At 52.3% G+C, this 19857-nt stretch overlaps 6 protein-coding genes and 1 non-coding gene across 7 annotated transcripts; 2 read left to right on the top strand and 5 right to left on the bottom strand.

Moving 5' to 3' along the window:
- Positions 1-304: 304 nt before the first annotated feature.
- Positions 305-3430, top strand: J4E78_003615 (uncharacterized protein; the record flags this gene model as incomplete). Its single annotated transcript, XM_049364252.1, has 3 exons — positions 305-2168; positions 2547-2838; positions 2911-3430. The coding sequence occupies 3 exons, from the start codon at positions 305-307 to the stop codon at positions 3428-3430; spliced, it is 2676 nt and encodes an 891-aa protein (XP_049224917.1).
- A 400-nt stretch (positions 3431-3830) lies between these two features.
- J4E78_003614 (uncharacterized protein) lies at positions 3831-6521 on the bottom strand (the record flags this gene model as incomplete). Its single annotated transcript, XM_049364251.1, has 4 exons — positions 3831-4643; positions 4697-6082; positions 6131-6224; positions 6277-6521. 4 exons carry the CDS (start codon positions 6519-6521, stop codon positions 3831-3833), a joined length of 2538 nt encoding a protein of 845 aa, XP_049224916.1.
- A 1481-nt stretch (positions 6522-8002) lies between these two features.
- J4E78_003613 (uncharacterized protein) lies at positions 8003-9517 on the bottom strand (the record flags this gene model as incomplete). Its single annotated transcript, XM_049364250.1, has 3 exons — positions 8003-8972; positions 9023-9470; positions 9514-9517. The coding sequence occupies 3 exons, from the start codon at positions 9515-9517 to the stop codon at positions 8003-8005; spliced, it is 1422 nt and encodes a 473-aa protein (XP_049224915.1).
- A 1103-nt stretch (positions 9518-10620) lies between these two features.
- On the top strand, positions 10621-11630 carry J4E78_003612 (uncharacterized protein; the record flags this gene model as incomplete). Its single annotated transcript, XM_049364249.1, has 3 exons — positions 10621-10627; positions 10691-11233; positions 11296-11630. The coding sequence occupies 3 exons, from the start codon at positions 10621-10623 to the stop codon at positions 11628-11630; spliced, it is 885 nt and encodes a 294-aa protein (XP_049224914.1).
- A 522-nt stretch (positions 11631-12152) lies between these two features.
- J4E78_003611 lies at positions 12153-12241 on the bottom strand. Its single transcript has one exon. It is a non-coding gene; the product is annotated as a tRNA-Asn (tRNA).
- Positions 12242-12650: 409 nt separating this feature from the next.
- J4E78_003610 (uncharacterized protein) lies at positions 12651-13457 on the bottom strand (the record flags this gene model as incomplete). The annotated part of the gene is made up of 2 exons (XM_049364248.1): positions 12651-12968; positions 13248-13457. The coding sequence occupies 2 exons, from the start codon at positions 13455-13457 to the stop codon at positions 12651-12653; spliced, it is 528 nt and encodes a 175-aa protein (XP_049224913.1).
- A 4282-nt stretch (positions 13458-17739) lies between these two features.
- On the bottom strand, positions 17740-19683 carry J4E78_003609 (uncharacterized protein; the record flags this gene model as incomplete). Its single annotated transcript, XM_049364247.1, has 3 exons — positions 17740-18266; positions 18303-19560; positions 19675-19683. 3 exons carry the CDS (start codon positions 19681-19683, stop codon positions 17740-17742), a joined length of 1794 nt encoding a protein of 597 aa, XP_049224912.1.
- Positions 19684-19857: the final 174 nt, after the last annotated feature.

The raw sequence follows: 19857 nt of genomic DNA, 5'->3' as shown, positions 1-19857 counted from the left end.
TGCCGAACATCTCTCTCACGATGGCGAAAGCAATGGTTGAGAGGGGTTGTAGCTAATCGGGCCGCTCAGCATTGCCGATTTACGCGTTGTGTCAGATCCGGAGATCCCTGGTCGCGTCCATCAACACCTTCTCTGCAACCTCAGAGTTTAGCGCGACGCTAGTTGGTGTGATTAGGACTGTATCAGCCCGACCATCTTTCTTCTGGAAACATGAATATCCTCCTCACACTGCCCAGTGTATCTGTCGATTCATTGGCACTTTCAGCACTACCTTCGCCGCATCCTCCGGTAATTCCCAGCCAACATGCTACCCGATAACATCTACAACAGCTATCTCGAATACAAAAAAGACACCAATACGTACATCAACTGGCTCTGCAGCACTGCAACACGTTTAGGCTTTCCGCCGCCCTACAAGTCATCGTTGGAATCAAAGGCATCAAAATCACAGGCCCGGAAAAAGAAGAAGCTAGAAGAGCGAGAAGTCAGTATTAGCGGACTAATTGCATGTGCGGAGGCAATCGCCGAGAAACCGCCCAAGCAATTCGTCGTTCCTGTATACGCTGCTCAGTGCGCGGCACGGGCCATCAGACAACGGAAGAAGTCGTCGCAATGGCATGAGAGTCAGGTCGATGGGTTGGATGGAATTGAGAAGGTAGTGAAAGAAGAAGACAACGCCGGTCATACTTTCTTCACGGAGACGCTGGAGCATACGCTCAATATCTTACGACCGTTTATATGCAACGCGCAACACGTCAAAAAGGCTGGTGACAAGGCTCAACGACATGATTCTATGGATGATATTACCAATCGCTTCAGTAAGCTTGAGATTGAGGAGTTGGCTGATCAGGAAGTCGAGAGTGCTGCGATTGCGGTCGCCGAGAAACCGCCAACAACGTCACGGATCACATACTTTGTCGATAACAGCGAGGAAGAGCGTCAAGTCGCTATGGAATCCCTTCTACATGATCACTTACGCATCAAACAGGCCATCCACAAGGCATGGCAAGACTATTTGGTAAACAGAAACCTTGACCTCATCACGACCGCGGCAACGACTCAAGCCGGGTTGCAGATGCTCCGGAGTCTCGTTCACGAGTTTACGATGCAGTTCCCCGGACTTAACTCGATGGAGACATTCTGCTTGAACTATCTTTGCAAACGCAAAGACATCCGATCAGGTTCCGACGAAGCTATTCCGGTAGATACGAGCGACGCGGATATCCAGATTCCAAAACACGTGGCCGAATTCAGCTGTCTAGACACTTATACCACTATCCGGGATGCGTTGAGCCGTTTCTTCCAGGCTGAAAACTACGCCGGTCGATACCGAGCAATGGAGTATGTGCTTCGAATCGGCTATTTTGACAACTACAAAACGTACATGCCTGCCCTTCAACCACTGGTCAACGCCCTGGAAGACATCTTAGGCATGGACGTCGAGGGAATGGGCAGCTTCCAAGATCCTCCCATTATGGACAACTTCACTCAACTCTGGCGAGAGTATCTCCAGACTTTATACTCTGCTCCCAAACCGGAGGGACAAAAAAAGAGGGAACTTCCTGATCTGAGCGTGGAACTGGTCCTCTGTACGGATCTATACCTGAAGGTACAAGAGGTCGTCATACTTGCCGAGCCAAACATCATAAGAGACGACTACAAGAATAACTGGGCATACAAGAATTACTATCAGAATGACAGCGACTCTGGTCATTACCTGGAATTGTTAAAACAATACCCATTCACATCAAATCCAATCCGCAAAACGCTCACCTCTTTCTTCCGAAGCGATGTAGACACAGCAAAGATTGTAGACTGGCATACCACGGAAATGTTTTGGGGTCGACGCGCCATGATGAAAGAAAAGATAACAGGTCTCAGGATAAGTGGAAGAGAAGAATGCGTCCTTGGAGTCTTTCGTTGGGATTGGCCACGATATAACCCGTTTCTAGCTGGCCTAATAGCCTTTGTCGTCGCCCAAGCTGTTGATGAGTTGAATACGGTATTCCAGAACCACAGCGGCAGCCCGGTCGCGACGGCACATCTCTATAACTACCTACGACAGGCTCACAGCGTGACAGCCCCATCCCCTTGCACTCCTGTGTTGGCAAAGGAGTGGCCAGATATGGAAACCTATCTCAAGATCATGGGCGACAAGAGTGTGTTCGGTGGCGATCGACCGTGGACTCTGCGACATTGTTTGCAACGTATATTTCTGGCACACGGTCGCTCTCTTTCTAGCCTCGCTCGCAATGCACACAGCGCCAACGACTGGGTAGTCAAAACCAAGACCAGACTGCAAAGCCATAACACGCCCATCATAGATGCTCTTTGTGAAGGGGGAACGCAGCGACGAAACTTTCTCAACATCACGAACAAAACCATACAAGAGGTCGTTCAGCGTGAGGCAACTCGCCGCGCAACCACCTCTACAGGACAAAATCTATTTCCCATCAAAACTCTAACCGGATATCTCACAGCCTTTCGCCGCACTCTGCAGTACGAAATACCGCGAATGCATTTCATGCACTCTATACTTGCCATAGTGGCTCACTGGCTTCACATTCAGCTGAAAGGCCCTTTGAGAGCTATCTCGGAAGAAAATGACAATGGCTACATACCGCCCACGTGGGACAATGATGACACTATACCATTACACATTATCTGGCACGAGAGTCGCTATCGAGAGAGAACCAGTAGCTTGAACTACGAAACGAGAAAAGTGGACTCGCAGTTTACGTACAAGGCGGCGAATGTTATAAGAGAATGGTTGGATAGCCAGTCAAGAGCATCACCATCTAGTTCTCTTGCTACGAGAAAGTTTGAGGAGATGGTAAAGTACGTATATCTAACCATCAATCATTGCATGTACGCAAAAAGACTAAGCTAGTTACTAATCATCACAATTAGGGAATTCCACTGCATAAACCCCCTCGACAAAGAGCAAGAGGAGTTTCACGCTCAACACTGGGTCAAGTGGGTACTCGCCGATGAAGAAGCAGTGCAGAAGTCTGCAGATGAGGTTCTACGCCGAGAAGGCATAATGGAATTGCGCCTGCCACCTTCGTTCCGTGGCCTCATCGCCAGTCCCTCAGCAGCAGAAAGCTCGCCAAACCTACCAGACGAAGAAACCAACATGCAAAACCAGCAGAAGGAGATTTCTACAGCCGATGCAGACAAAGCTGCCCTCGAAGGAATACTCCGGCTTTTGCGCCAGGCTAAAGCGGACAACGATCAGATGAAGACGCCGGAGTTGGTACAGGAAGCTTTTGTCAGGCTGGCGGCGCTGGGAGGGGATCATGTATTGCCCCCGGAGGATCATCAGGAGATTGTCAAGGCTGCTGAGGAATTCATGGGGAAGGGGGTGGGTAAAGATGGGAAGGGCCGTGTTTACTATGTTTGTGTTGGGCGGGCTGCGAAACAGCCTTAGAAGGTAGAACGCTAGCATAGATGTACAATGACGACGAGGGAAACGTGCCCGCAGTTAAATGAAGAGTATTTCATAAAGTCCGGACGTAGTGCCAGTCGCTGGTCGTTGTACAAAGGGGTTCCGAAATCCCAGGTTTGTGTCACACAGTACGCGTGGGAAACACATACCATGACAAGACGCTGATAGTATACAAAACGAAGCCCATTCGCCCAAATTGCTCCTTGTGGTATATTCTTTGCATCACCATGATTCCAACTCCCCATACACACCCATATTAAAGGGCAAAATGGTATTTGAGTAAAAATGATGATTTGATCGAATCTGGGGTATGGCCCAATCTATATACCCGTCAACCCAACACCAGCACGGTCACGTAATCTCTTACCCCAACACCTCCCATCTACCTATTCAAGCTCAACAACTCCTCCACATACCTCCTCGCATCAATCCCAATCCCCTCCGCCAACCCCTTAGGCCCCCACCCCGCCGCACTCCCACCCATCCTCTCATTCCGCGACGTACTCCCACCTCCCATACCAAGCCCACTCCACATGCCACTCGCAAAGCTACTCGAACTCTTCGCACTATGCGCCGTCGTATCCCGCGCCCTCCTCACCAGAAACGCTTCGCGCAGCTCGTTGGAATTGAATTGGCCGGAGCCATGCCCCGAACCGGCGTTTTCATTCGAAGCATTGTTCTGCGCGGTGTCTTCGTTGCTTACTTGCGAGGGGGGCAGACGCATCCAGACGACCCACCAGCCACGCGAGGTTTTGCACGTGCGTTCTATTTCAGAGAGGTTGCGGCGCGTACCCGCTACCGTGGCGAGGATCTGAGAATGTACGTTCAGGGCTTCGATTCTGCTCCAGCCGAGGGAGCTCGTGCTGTTGCTGCCTAGGCCTTCGGCGAGGAGGGTGCCTGGGTCGGGGATGTTGGGGAGGCTGGAATGCACGGTGTAGGTGCGGGGGTCGTAGACGAGGTCGTAGATGGTTTGTGTGTTGGGGCCGGAGGAGGGGCCTGAGCCGCCGGTTGAGGCTTCTGTTGTGTAGTGGTTTGAGACGGCGTGGAGACGCGCCGCGACGAGAGATGGGGAGGTGCTTTTGTCGAGGGAGCGGTGGAGGGGCGAGAAGAAGTTGTGGATGTCGCGGTAGAAGGATGCGACGCCGAGGGAGTGGGTGCGGTGTTCGAAGAGGAAGGTGTAGACGAAGGGTCGGTGCTGGGGTGGGTGTTAGTAGGGTAGAGGAGTCTGGAAGTGATGCGTGGACTTACAACGTAGACAACAGGCCGTAACCGTGACAGTTTGTTCTCTATTGTCGGCTCCACCTTCATGTCTCTCTCGTACTGCGGAGTCGAGTCCGAGTCGCCATCTTCTGTTTTCAGTGAAGCTTCTCGCCTGTCGACCTCCACGTGTATAGTCCGTAGCGGTATACGGATATTCCAGTCGCCCTCCCCGTTCTCGTCGTCGATGTCTAGGTCCTGCAGATCGCCTTTGAGTCCTACAAGGAAATACCCGTCGTTCTCTAGACGTATCTGCTGCTTCATTTTCTCCTCTGCTGGGTCCACATCAGGTGTAGGGTCTATGTAACGCATCGCTGCTGGTGAAGGGGTGCGTTCCCGTGCCGGTGGTGGCCGTGCCGGCGTTGGAGCAGTAGATTCCGAAGATTCAGCACTCTTCTTTCCACCACCCCATGCTGTCCCATAGCCAAGTGTCATGTACTTCATCCATGTCTCGGTGTCACCCAGAGACGCTAGCATTGGCTTGGACTCAGGTGCAGTAGAGTCGACTTGGGACTTGTTGTTTTGGACGTTGGCGGAGGCCTTATCGAGAGAGTTCTCGGCTGCTTTGACGATAGGCGGAGGGATGCCCGGTGGTAGGGAGCCGTTGCTCGACGGAGGAAAACGCGGCCTTTCTTCTTGTATTGGAGGCGACGGCTCTTCTGGTTCTGGTTCGGGCTTCAGATTTCTCCTTCGCCGTTTCCTGCGATCAGATGTTGGATTATCTCGTACACCGTAAGCATACTCGCCGTGAGCGTAGATAGTCTCTACCCAGTGAGACAAGTCTCGTAATGACTTCCTGCTCACAGCTCCCAGACCCGAAAAGACAACGCCATCTGCGGCATGGACGTTCTTTCCGACTCCTATCCAGGGTTCCAGCTCTGACACTTCGAGTGTCTTCGGGTCTGTGGATGTCTTGGCTTGTTGTAGAGGTGATGCTTCGCCAAAGCGGGACATCATGACATCGACGAGACCTGAGGTTCTGCGTGCGAAGTCTTCCAGCACGTCTCGTTCGCTGCTTCCCCACTCCTCCTCGCCAACACCCATACCCAGCTCGCCACCTGCTGCCAGCTTCATACCACCATATATGTCCACCGCAGGGCTTCCATGTAGCAGCACGTCCCAGCTGCTCGCAAATCGCGACCAGTACTTGTCGAGTATGCTGCAGAACTTGGCACGGCCATGTTTGGAGAACATGTTCTCGAGTGTGGAGCCATGATGTAGTAGGAAGACGGATTGGGCGCGTACGAGTTGCTGGATTAGAAGCGCAGGTGGACTGACTTCGCGCGACGAGTATTCGATTATGGGCTCGGTGGTATCGGTGCTCGAGTCGGTTCGTGTGAGGCCGCCGGTCGGTGGGAGTTGGGTGAGATCAATGGACTATGGCGGTGTTAGTTGTAGTGTTGCTGAGCACGTGGGCATACATACTGCCAATATCCACCATCCATTCTCCAGTTCGCGTAGAACAATGCGCGACTTTTGTGTTTCCACAGAGTCAACCGCTTCGCCATTTGAGAAACTCCTACTCTTGGTTAGCTGAAGACATGGAAAGAGCTCGCCTGCATGCGTCCTACTTCGCAAAGCCTACCATGCCCTGAGCTAGCCCGACCTGGCGAAGCTTCTCGTTCTCCTGCTCGCGCAACTCTTCCTCTCTCTCTGTATCGCCATCCTTCAGCCTGGAGCGCGTCTTGGCGGCCTTGGAGTAGTAGAAGACAATCTGCTGGTGGAAAGTCTCATCTGATGTTCCGAGCGAGGGATTGTATATGGCTAGAAAGGAGAGCTGCGCCGGGACGACCTTGGGAACCGCCGTGGAAGACATGTGTGCATTCTGCGACGTGCCTGGTCGCGCGGCGCTTCTGGTGGATTTGGGTGATGGATGACTACGTCACGCGTGCGGAGGAGACGCGGAGGACAAGACAGCCAGCGAACGTGCCAACGCGCAACCCCGACAACGAGCGGTCGTCGTGGCCTATTTGTATTCCATAGTCAGGCACTGCAGTCCATCGCGATGCGGCGGCCGGGCAGCAGGGATCCCTCCGATTGTCGTGGTCGAGATGCCCCACGGGATCACGATCGCAACGTCCAGACCCTGCGGCGCGGCTTTTGTCGCCGAGCTTCCTCACCTCTGAACCATGATCTGGAGGCTGCGCAGCCCCGTCCGCTCTTTGATCGCCACTCCTCCCTGCCGATGCAGCTCGACGTCTGCTCCCGCTCGGACGTCGGAGCCATTGCGGATTCTCTTCTGTGGCTCTGACGCCTTCAGCATCGCGTCACTGCGCGCCGTAGTAGACGCGAAGCGGCATGTGCCCGGCCTCATTGAGAGCATTGATGTCATCCACCGACCAGCGAAGCCCACCGGACGGGGACTGAAGACGTTGAGAGAGGGTAGGAACGTCGTTTAGCTACAACACAACATCAATTGACACGTTACAGTACCCATCAAGCAGGTAGCCACCGAAGAGCTCAACCTGCCCACCCATGTGATCGATACCTTCACCGGCTGGACTCCACCGACCCCCATACATGTCGTCATCGCCGTATCCTTCGGCCTCCTCGTCCCACCGCGAATCCTCAACTATGCGCAATACGGCGGTCTCAACGTGCATCCCTCGCTGCTCCCCGATCTGCGTGGCCCAGCACCCGTCTCACATGCCATACTGAAGCGGCGGCAGTACACCGGTGTCTCTGTGCAAACACTGCATCCAAGGCATTTCGACCGGGGTACTATCCTGGCCCAAACCCCCATGCCTGGCTACGAGATTGCCATTCCTTCCGAACCGAGTCCTGAGACGGCTCAGATATTGGAGCAACGGCTTGCCGCGGCTGGAGCAGAAATGCTCGTAGATGTCTTGAAGGAACGGAAATTCGTACCTCCGCATGAGGATGTCGGATGGTACGCCCACTCCGATGGTCCTATCGACCACGCACCGAAGATCACCAAGCAAGATCGCTTCGTCGACTTCAGAAACCATACCCTGGCAGACGTCATCGCCAAACGCAACGCACTTGGCGACTTGTGGTGTCTACTACCTACCGGTGATCGTCTGATAATCCACGACATCATACCTCATAATGCGGACGAGTCCCAACTCTCCACGATGGAACCTGGCCTTTTCGTAGATTCGCAGACCAAAAACGTGCTCATGTTCAAAGGAGCATGCGGCGAAGCCGGACACGTCCTAAAAAGTACATTGCAGGGACACAAGAAGGGTTCGGGCAACGCGAAGTTACTGTCGCTGTTCGGTCCTTCAGCGAATACAAGTGTAGGAGATGATGCTTATACGACCACCTTATACAGAGTTATCTGACAGTCTGCTCCGACCATTCCTCTTTGGCATCCTGGAACTCTTCAATCTCTTTCATTACTCTCACACTTTTCGACACAGTTGCTATTCGGTCTAACACAGCTGCGAAGCCCGCCGAGTCCGAAGTGTCATAGAACAGCTGTCGAGATTTTTCAGTGCTGCTGTCTACTGCCTCGTTCAGCGCTCCCAACAAGGTCAAGACATGCCCGTCTTTATTTGCCTGAGTTGCTTTCGTGTCGTTGACGAAGCGGGAGAACTCATGCGTCCAGCGAGTTATCTCGTTTTTCAGCTCTTGCGTCTGCTGTTTACCCTCTGCTGTCGATTGGAAGATATGCGGTATGGAGTCTTGCAGCTCCTGGTTTGTAGGCGCCACACTCGTCAGGAAATACGGCTTTGAGACTTTCGTCGGTTGTGCGTGGAGCTTTTTGAAGGCTTCGTACTCTTTTGCTCCGAAGGCACGGCGTTTGTTGTTGAGCTGGACAGTGGCCGCTGGTAGCTCGGCATGACCTATCAGACGCTCATGACGAAATGTACTCTCCGTATCGGGCTGATCTTTCCCAGACGTCACACCGCGAAAACCTCGCACGGATACTCCTGTTGAGATAGGTCTGATATGTGCATCTGTTTTGGGCGTTCCGCGCGGCAAAGCAGACAACGCATAAATGGTCATTGAAGGCAGCCCCTTGCCGTGATCCTCGATGGGACCAGATGATTCACCAAACAATGAGCCGCTCAATGGATTTGCAGTAACATCGACCTCGTTTTCAGCCGATTCCACACTTGGTATCGCTTCCATCTGAACTCCTTCTGGATCTGGATTCGGTTTCATAAGTACCGCGTGTATCTCTTTCACCATCGCTCCGGACTTCGCATCTACAGCTGGGTTGCGCAACAAGTTACCCAGCAAAGACTGTGTTTTTTCGTGGTTCTTCTTGCTACTTTCGCCAGCAGAAGCAACAGTCGCCCTGCAAGTAATTAGTCTATGCTCACTCCAGACTTGAGCTTCAAAGCTTACCAGAGCGCTGAGGTCAGGATGAGGTTTATCGCATCAGTATGCGACCTGAGCTTTTCTCGGTATTGTTGCAGCGACTGCTTCTCGCGGTCCCACCGTACCCTCTGCCAGTTGACTCGGATGCTCTTCTTCACATCTTCCAGCGTGCGCAGGTTATTCTTCTCTCTACCTGCCTCACCTTCGACGAGACGGTACTTCTTCGTTACTGTATCTAGCTCCTGTAGTGTTGAAGCGCAAGAGCCGATCATCACATCAAGCTTCTCTTTGAATCCCGCGTCGCGACTTTGGAGCCCTGGTCGTGCGATCACATCGTTAGAGACATCTTTGAGGTGGTCCAAAGCGCATTTTAGACTGAATAGCACCTCTTCGAGCTCTTCCAGGTCCCGCGAGGCTGACTTCCTTCCTGAGCTGACAGTCGAGTATAGGTCGTACGCTAATTGACTAACGAGGACTAGTTACAATCAGTACGTTTACGATACATCACGGTTACGTACACATACTTATGTCTCCTATGGAGAAGCCAAAAGACATCTTTGCTGTTCCTCGTCACGGTGTGAGGAAGGCAGATGTGTTAGCCCAGCTGAATGCGATGAAAGCGGGCGCAAGCGTGCGGCTGAGATCACCCCACCTGAAAAGGCATAAATGTTCCCGTCGAGCTGACTTGCACCCTACTTCAGTCATCACTTTCTCTCCGTCTTTCTTTATAGTCAAATCATCGGCCGCTCTACTCACAAAACCTTGCCGCCTTCGATGAGCTCTATAGCGCCTCCAGTCGTTCACACGAACTCCCGTACAATCGAGATCGAGGCCTTAGAGAACGTGCAGATTGCCGCCCGAAGAAATGTAGAACACCAATCCCAAACACCGACGTTCTCCACAGTTATGCATGAAGACGAGCTGGTTTCTGATCTTTTGAAACGGATCAAAGGTTACCATGTAGATCCCCAAACCAAGTACTGCTTTAACGTTGAATAGATTGGGGCTTCCGCAAGCCCGACAGCCTCTTCTATGGATCCATTGACATTAGCCAATATGTAAACAAACAGGTGGCGACAGATCATGACGAAGTCATCGTGGTTGGGGCCGACCAACCGTCGACAAAGCACACGATCAAGATCACGGAATCGCTCATTTCCCATGCGAACACACATTACGGCAAACCGATTGAGTTCAACATTAATTCCTCAACTTCTTCACAGCAAATCATCGAAAGCAACTGCGGGTTCCATGTATCTCTTGAGCGGACCCCCAGGATGCCAGATGATGACAAAATTCACCATTTGCCGGGCTCGCTGGGAAGTTACGATCTCTTCAGTGTAGAGGCATATGCCGACTATCTACCGCTCAGCATTAGAGAAGCCGGCGGTGTGTTCCTTCCAATGTGGCAAAGAGAGGCCATGTGGCTCAATTTCCCGGAAGAGTGTTATGGATGTGCGGTACGCGTCTTCGTTGGCCATGTCAACGCCGTCTCTGGTCTCACGACGGAAGACATGGATGGAAGGGAAGATGGAGAATTGGAACAAGATTACATTGTGGTTCCTGACCAGAAATGGCTGGACGGAATCTGTGTTTCCCCAGGTATCGTTCGGCAATTTGTTGCCATGCCACGTACGTCTGCCAATCACCTTTTCTAGCGGTCAATTAGATCTTTTCGTGGCTAACTCAACCTAGTTGGTTCCGGTTACACTGTAGAAGGGCAAAAGACATCCGAGGAGAAGCATGGAGGACTGCAGCTTGAAGTGACACCCAAGCTCTTCCACGATCAACGCTTATGGTCGCACGCCAGTGATCGCTATCTTTGCATCAAAGGAGGTCATTTCGCAACCTACAATGGCTTGAACGAACAGAAAACGCCTGAACAGCTTGGTTGCAAAGTCGGTGAAGTCCTGAGATCATACAGCATTGATCCTGACGGCTGGGAGTCGTTCAAAATCAAACATCTAGTGGGGTCAGAGACGACTATCAAACTTACAGCTTTCCAATCACCGGATGAATTCGAGGGAGAGTTTACATTGGGACACAGGCGAGTACTTTCAGGATCTCTACCTCGTTTGGAAAGCCCTCCATATCAGTATGGTTTTCATGATGCCCCAACCAGGATCGTTATGGGCAGCAGCTTTGGGGACGACACTCTTCCAGCAGATGTCCAAGAACCCCAGATCGTTATGACAAGAGACATCAAGGCCATGGGTCTAGCAGCGGGTGGAAAGCTGAGTTCGTCTATTCTCCCCTTACACTCACCATGCCCCATTCATTAACAGGCAACACAGTTCAAGACATATACAAAGACACCTACCCACCCACAACATGGAACCACGCCGCGGCGCGCATTCTGCACATCCATATCCTCGACCCCGTAAGCTGCGAGAAAGTGACGCATATCGTTCCGACACCCCCATCTACCGACGTCAAGGCATATACAGACGCTGGTGGAGATTTCTTCGTCGTTGAAGAGAAAGTCGACGAACGCCTTGATGGGGGTGACTTCGACAACGTCAAGAGCGTCAGCCAAATGGATCAACATATCGGCATAAGCACAGAACCGGAATTCGACCCAACTAGGCCGAAGATGTGCACGACGTGCGAACTACGACTGTGTGATTGCATGTAAGTGGCCCCCCTCCACTCCTTCTACCCGTTCCAATCCACCCTTTTCATACTAACACGCCCCAGTATCCGTCCCTGCGACCACCAATTCTGCAACATTTGCATCCAAAGAATCGAGCAGAACAGCGACGAATATGTGGACCCAGCGCGTAGGAACTGGAAGTGCCCGACTTGCGACATTGTTGTTTCGCATGTAGCAGGCTTTTCCGCGCCGATGAATCTACCGGGCGAAGAGCCGTTGCGCATCAAGGTACCAGTCAATGTGCTGACGATACAAGACGGGAGGGTGAGGTTTGAGAGTGTGCATAGAAGTAGGGTTTAGCCTATACCTTTTAGTGGTGAAGGGGCTGTCGATAGCATGATGAGATCTCTCACTTTAGTAGCGATAGAGCTACTTCCTTCTATAAGCAAAAATGCAGCGCGCTTATCGATTCTGCCATGACATTATGATGCGTCGCAGTCTCAATACGAATGTCACATCGACGTGGTTGGGGCAAAAGGATGCCTTCGGGGCAAAAAGATAATCCTCCTCCGGGAAGGCTCGAACTTCCAACCTCCTGATAACTAGCTACTAACGTAACAGTCAGACGCGCTAGCCAATTGCGCCACAGAGGATTTGTTGATGAAGTGCTGGTACAATTTCAACAATATAACCGTATGAGACAGCTGACTTTACTAGGTCGACGCAGCCTTGACGGATGTTTGTGGGCAACATGGGGTCGCAGTCTGCGCGTGGAGTGCAAGTGGGGTAGCTACATATTACTCCCGAGACCTCCGCTGTCACGCCACCTATTATATCGCAACAGCACCAACAATGAATAGGGATGTCACAACGACAGGATCGGAGAAACAAGAAGGGTGCATTATGCTTGAGGCCTGATATTGTGCTAGTCTTAGACAACTACAAGAAATGCGGAGCGTCTATATTCTACGTTTCTATTTGTCCTCATGCAAAAAAGTCTAGCAATCTCCACGCGAAAGCGCGTCAAGCGAGGTAGTAAATCCAAAAGAGAACGCTGAAGCATCATCTCAGTGGTCGCATCTGTATATCGGCGTCATCATCATCCCTTCGTTCGACGTCATAAACTGGCGACATCAAACCCCTTTCTTCCTCGCTGTCTCCACGATCCACTGGTTCAACGTTCTTCTTCGGCTCCTCCTTGTTCATCGCGACGTATATAGCTGAGCCAAGGATGAGCGACGACCCAACAATGGACAAAGCACTCGGCGTAGTGCCCCAGATCAATTTGTCGAAACCAAGCGCGAAAAACATCTGCATGTAGAGCATGTTCGTTGCGCGAGAAGATTTCTCGTATTGTAGGCCGGCGGCTAGGAGGAATTGCTATGTCACGTCAGCTGAGATGCGCAACGCAAGATGCTCGATTAAACGTACCATCACGAATCCACAGATACCCAGAAAGAGCAGGTAAGACCAATCTTTCACACCTTTAGGGAGTAGAAAGCCGACGCCTGGCAGGAAAACCATTGCCACCATACTAACGATCGTGCACCATGTTGCGAAGTAAGTGACAGATATGAGCGGATGCGCGCGCTTGCCGATCCATCGAATGGTGGTGTATGCTCCTGTTGATCCTATCACACCCAACATCGCGACCCCTACGGCTGCTGCTCGTTGCGTGGGTGTCACATCGTCGTAGTCCGCAGCGAGACGATCCGGCGAAGTCGCAGTGCCGTTTGACGGAATGGCGTCCAAGCCCCCGGAGGCAGGTGGGACCGGGTCGCTGGAATGCGATAGCGCAGAGAATAAAGAGACGGGTCTTGCGATCAAGACGACGCCGAATAGCGAGATGTACGCAGCTATCTGCTCCATCCTGGTGAACGGTTCGTTGATGAAGTATGAACACGCCCAGCAAGCGAGCGATGGTGAGAGGAATGTGATGACGGTGGCATCGGCCAGAGGCAGGTACATCAGAGAATCTATAGGAGTCAGCATTGTGTCAAGTACGTAAGACCAATATGATGTACTGTGGAATCCATCACAGCGATGCAGTAGCAATAACCTTCAGACGTGATTCAACATCGTACGAGCTGAGACAAGTTACTGCATACGCATGGTCCCAAGAAGGCGGGTATATGACTTACAGTACATGCCAAAGACTCCAAAGAAGCCAAATAATCCTCTGGCAACTAGCAACGACCGAACTTCCTTCATACCGAAGGGGAAGTGCTCTATCTTCCGATACCACATGTAGAACAAAGCACATGCCGTGGTGATACTCATCCTTGCAAACAAGATCTGAAATGGATGGTAGCCATTACCTATGAACTTAGGTTAGCATAAGCGCATGTTGTTACATGAGGATCATCTGCCTACCGCTGTTTCCTTCCATTTCCAATATCCTCGTGGTAACATTCATCAAGTTCCCAAAGAACTGAGCGAGCAAGACGTACGCCAAACCCTTGTTCGTCGTCCAAAAAGAGTCGATCTTCTCTTTGAGAGTCCGCGGAGGGGCGGATGATCGTAAAGCATATTCTTCATGGTATACAGGAGCAAAGTCTGGATTCCGACCAAGTCGTACGACATTCCCATCGTCTATCGATATGAGCGACGGGTTCGGAGAAGGTACACGAATTGCCCCGCGATGAACGCTTAGCGCCTCATCGGTTTTATCGCCGGGTTTAAGTGAGGATTCAGCCTCGATTTCGTGCTCGCTGAGACGCTGCGCGGTTTTATCATCGTCTCGAGTAATACTGGGAAATAGCGGCTGGACCATAGTGCTTCATGGGAGGTTCATGGAGGTTTGTGAGTCGGTGACGATGACATGAAGATATGATGGAAAGCGCTCGAAAGCGCAGCCATAGGCGCCACTCGTCAATGAGGAAGGCGCATCTATCTCGACGAGTCACAGGCACGCGACACTGCCCCGGATCCACACATTCGCCCCTCCTTCGCGTCGCTTCTCCCCAGACCCCGCTGGTTCATGGAAAAGTATCCATCTTGAATGCGACCACGCCGTACACGGAGCTTGAGAGACTTCCGTGAATTGTGTTGGGACTTCGGATGTGGTTTTCTCATGATGACGTTGGCACTCCACCTGCATTGGTTCACGGTAGTACCTCGGTTTTATCTTCAACGATCGTTCGATAAGTACCTAGTCCGGGAAAATGACCGGAATCACAAAGTCGGTCTTCACGTAGGATGGGGTTATCCGGGCCTTTTTTCAGCCCACATCTATGCGCGACCCAGACTCTGCCTCAGACAACCACGAACATCGGTTACAGGCAAGTTTGGTGGCAGCCACCCTCGGGAACGCGGAGAACGAGCTCAATGTTGACCTGATCGCCATCTAGTCACATTGATCCACTTGATGAAGGAACCATCAGCCCACCGTTGTCATGCATGGGTCGTCGAGACAAAGTTAGAGGCGTTCACATCGGCGCGTCGCGCCCACCGAAGGTTTACCACACCGATGAACGGCAGCAGACGTCAAATGTCGTACAGGACTAGCCATGCTTGCGCGCGTGGGTGTGTGGCTCAAACAAACTTCGAATACGAAGTTCAACGGGCGAACGGCTCGCAGCCACAAGATGGCGGCCTGAGGACGTTGCCGTAGGTCTGGTGATAGGCTACCATGAGGGACGTTGGATTGTTGCAGTGTGTTTCTCGGATCAAGGCGTCCCACACTATCTTCCATTGAGGTGTGACAACATATCACAACACCAAACCGGTGAATCCAGGCAGGGCTCCATCTTCGAGAGAATTTGTCAATATTCAATACTTCACAGCACACCACTACCGGCATCAGTAGCGCTAGTCCGCGGCCCACGAAAGCGAATTGCGGCATCTCCCAGCCCGCGAAACGGCGTCCACTGCTCTAGTGCACAGCATCACCGTCTGCCATCCATGGATATCGCTTGACCATCACCAACGCTACCACTCGTCACACATTGGAATTGATGCAACCGAAGCGCTCACCCCGGCCTGTCAGTCACACGTCCGCATACGGGGACCGCGCCAGGCTACCAAAACTGGGATACCCATTGTGTTACAGATAGATGAGAACCACAGCACCACGGCTGTCAGCGATAATCTCTGAACTTACTTTACGACCTTCGGGAAAGAAGTGTGCACCATCCTTGCGTCATGTGTGGACCCATAACAGCACCAGTAAGCTGGAACGAAAAAGGAAAATGAGTGGTGGAGCGTTTCATAACGACCACCATGACTCGCAGCTATGTATGGATACTATGGGGCGGATAAGGCTGGAACACACGGCAGCACGCGCTACACTCGACGTGATATTGGTGTGATGAATGTCTTTCTCATTGTAGCGCTCCTTCCCAGCGACCAATCGCTAACGGTTCCCAGGAAAGGGAACGTAATTTTCCAACACAGTGGATCTGCCTAGGTACCTCCAGGGGTCGGAAAGACTCTCTTCGCAAGACGGTGTCCGCGGCAGACAGCCTCAAACCCCCGACCTGCAAAGGGCATTCCTTTTACAAACCCTAAATGCGCATCCGAGACGAACTGCTCGCATTCGCATCTTTCTTTAATTAGTGATGCACCATTAGCCGTAGTGTGCTGTGTTGGTCTAGCGATATTCCTTTCCTCCCTTTCAAACCTTGGAATGAGGCATCGCGCGAGATTTCCTCTTGCACCAAGTAGACAATCCCCAGGCGAAAACCACAGTTCACGGTGCATTACCGACGTTTCAGGCTTGCCACGAGGAGACGCAGCGTACGCACAGATCGACTGCAAATCTCCCGCTCCAAGGCGCCCCGCGGGAGCGCGCGTTAACGAAAGCCCGTCGGCTAAAAGGGATTGGATTCTCCAACCCAACGTGACCTAAGCGCGCTGTATCACCAACAACCTTTTTGCATGATAGCCTTGACAACATGAAGGCATTGCGAATATTGCCTGTTTTCAAAATGGCAAAAAACAAAAATTTGTGTTGTCATATACGCAAGGGACCTTGATAATCTGCTTCGGACAGCTGTACCGACCGCTTTGCCTGCCCACTCAACGTTACGATTAAGTTTGAGGCCGCCGTTAAGACAAGCTAGGGCATATAAGATCGAGACTATGATGGCGCGCCTCGAGCGGAACAGACGATATCCGGTCACTGGTGTGCTTTTACCGTCTCTTTCCCCCCCTCCCCACATCACGAAGGACGGCACCGCAAACCGCTTCGGAGATGGCGACATTAGCGCGCTCAAGGAAGACCCATGATGTGAAAAGCCGCAAGAACCAAGGGTGATGTGGAAATACAAATCCTGGCTCCTGGTCGACGTTCTATGTGGATCGGCGTGGGGTACTGGATGATACATTCGGGTAAGGGAAGCTAGGCGGGAAGTTATTAGCAGCGAAGGTGATATAGGATAGGGTGAGGCGGGGCGGAAGCGGCATGAAAGCGAACTATCGAGTAGTTAGCCAAGAGGGATAGCTGCAAGCGAAATTTTCTTCGCTTTTAGCTGGGAATGACTGTACTGAGGGTATCATAGGACGATCAGTATTTCTTCGCCCTCATGACTATTTGCAAAGTTTATGCTGTGGGACTTGGTGGCTGGGAAGCCAAGGCGTGGATGGCGAGATGAGGTGCAGGTGTGTGTTATACCACGCGACTCGTATTGCGACTACCGTTGCGCTGGGAAGCAAAGCCGTTGTTCCCTGGCGCCTAGGCTGGATTGGCCGGCTCATTGCATGGTATGGGTATGAGAACACCGCGTTCGCGTTGTTGGAAGAGAATGCGAGTGCAGTGCAGTATGCATTGAGATTTGATCATGCTGTCTCGCCAAACGATACCGAAAGAAGACTGACAGCGCATATGTCGTGAGAGCCAACATCAACGTCGAGAAACCGCATGCAGTGCGATAACGGAGAATAAATGCAGTGCAACGAATATAGTCAACCTCCACAAAAGGCCACCCACCACATCCCTCCACTTCGCTTGCTTTGTCCCAAAAGCGAATCTTGACAGCTAGTACGCACCAACCTAAAGTCCCACAGACTGTTAAGATGCCCATGCCTGTAGTGCCCCATCCTATCCATCCATCGCGTTGCTCGACACATGTCGTGCAGATACCGGTAAACCTTCCTTTCGTCCCAATGCAGATCCACCTCCACCACCACCTCATCATGCTTTCGCAGTCGCCTACGCTGGCCCCCTTCCTAGCATCGCTCTAACGCCTGCAGCCGCATACTCATGCGCGACGTCTGGCGCGCCCGGCAGGCTGGGAGCGGCATACCTGCTCTGGCCTCGCACTTGACGCCCGAAGCTCTCGTCGTCATACACGACCGAGTCGTTGGTGGCGGCAATGTGCCTTTGGTAGAGTTGCTGGGATGCTGCGTCTTGTGATGCGCTGCCTACACCGCTGAGTGTGAGGCGCTGCTCTGTGCTGCCTGATCCGAAGGACTTTTTCAGTGCGGGCACCGACAGGTAGGATGCTGTGCCATTTTGCCAGTTGTCCACGTCGGACCCCAGGAAGCTCTGGTTGCTGTAGGGCGTTGATCGTAGACGCGTGTAGTCGAACGTCTTCCAGTCGTTTGGAAAGGCTAGGTCGCCTTGTTGATGCACGTTTTTGCTTCGCGACATGCTTGCGTTGATGCTGACGTTGCCGCCTGATGGTGCGTTGTAGGACGATTGCACCCATAGAGGGTATTCGTAGCTTTTGGAATAATCTGTGGATGCTGTATGTGTACCTGTTGTCGACTGACGTACGATCTGGTCGTTACCGCCGTTGCTGAGAGTTCCTACGTTGGAGTAGGTGAGCTTCTGGGTCCAGGTAACTGCTCTTGAACCTGTGGGCGTGTCGAACGTGGATTGAATTTCCAGATTGCGAGTGACTTGAATAGAGTAGTCCAGTGCGATGCCTGCGCTGCTGTTCGAGTATCCGCGTCTTGACGAGTGTAGTACGATACTGGAAGTCGTAACAGTGGTAGGCGCGGGTCCTGTGATAGCGTTGTTGCCAGTGTCAAGCCAAACGAAGATCTTCCCAGTAACGACCCAATTCGATTCGATGGCTGTCGTAAAGTTCCCGTTCCCACGACCATCATCATCGACGCCGACAACCTGAATCTCGAAGCTATGGGCCTGGCCGTCGCTGAGCAATGGTATGAACGGAGTGATGTCGATTTCGTCTTCTCGCAGATCGAATGCATCGATGCCTACGATGGGCCTCCAAAAGCCAGGAACAACGCCACCGGTGAAGATGACGGGAAAGGGCCAGGCGACTCCAGCCAATGATCCGTCGATGAGTAGACGAAGTTCTCGGAAGGCCGAGTGACCGTATAGCGTGGTGTCATTGCCGAATGCGTTGGTGTCTGATGACAAGACGTTGCTCCACCAGAACTCCTCAGCAGCCTGGCCACATGCGGAGATCGAGAAGGCCGCCTTCTTCGCGTTCTGCGGAAGCACAACGCTGTTGACTGCTCTTGTCTCCGGTACGACGAACACGCTGGATGCATCTTGACCCGACTTCCGTGCCGAGATTGGGATGATGACATCTGCGGGCTCGATAGCATCATCGGCGGTAAAGAAGGTGGCAGTCAACGTCGTATACCAGGAGCCGGTGTATGTATCGTCGACGATATTACCGAGGTCGAAGATTATCTTTTGTGGCGTATTGAAAAGAGATTGGTAGCTGCTCATGTCCTTGACATATGTCCATATTATGCCGGCTTGTGTTGGCTCGGCAGTGGAAGTCCGGAACACTTCGGTATCATCAAGGAACATCACACCGAGTCGGTCAAACTGCCGGCCGGCAGAGGTAACGGTAAAGTTGAAGGTAACCCTGTTGAAGCTGCACTCCGGCGGGTTGAATTGTCCCACGAATGGCTGTCCGTACGAGGAGGCAAATGTATGGACCATCAGGGTCTGCTGGCATGCATCAACTGGACTCAGGACTGGTGGCGCAACCTGTAGGCATTCTAGCAGAGATGATTCGTTCGTAGCACGGTTTCTCAAGGACACGGTCTGGGGGTAGGGTTGCGCAAGCGGGGTAGTCGTGAGTAAAGCGGAAGTAGATTGAGATAGCCTCATTAGTATTAAGAGCAGAGTTACGAGACACAGTCGTCCGTTGTTGGGTACCGCTCCCATAGGTGATGCCAATTCTAATAGTTCGCCGTTACGCCTTGCATGAATTCCATCGCTCTTGCGCTTCCAATCGCACACGCTAAACGCCATTTTAGCAACCGGTCAGTAGCGGTTTGCTGTGAAAAACGCCGTTACTCCGTTGGAGAGGTATCTTGCGGAAGTCCAGGTATCTTGGTA

The sequence above is a fragment of the Alternaria triticimaculans genome (genome assembly GCF_023758025.1).
Source record: "Alternaria triticimaculans strain BMP 0046 chromosome Unknown scaffold_3, whole genome shotgun sequence".
In the NCBI taxonomy this organism is placed as follows: Eukaryota; Fungi; Ascomycota; class Dothideomycetes; order Pleosporales; family Pleosporaceae; genus Alternaria; species Alternaria triticimaculans.
This window is presented reverse-complemented; position numbering and strand designations above follow the sequence as displayed.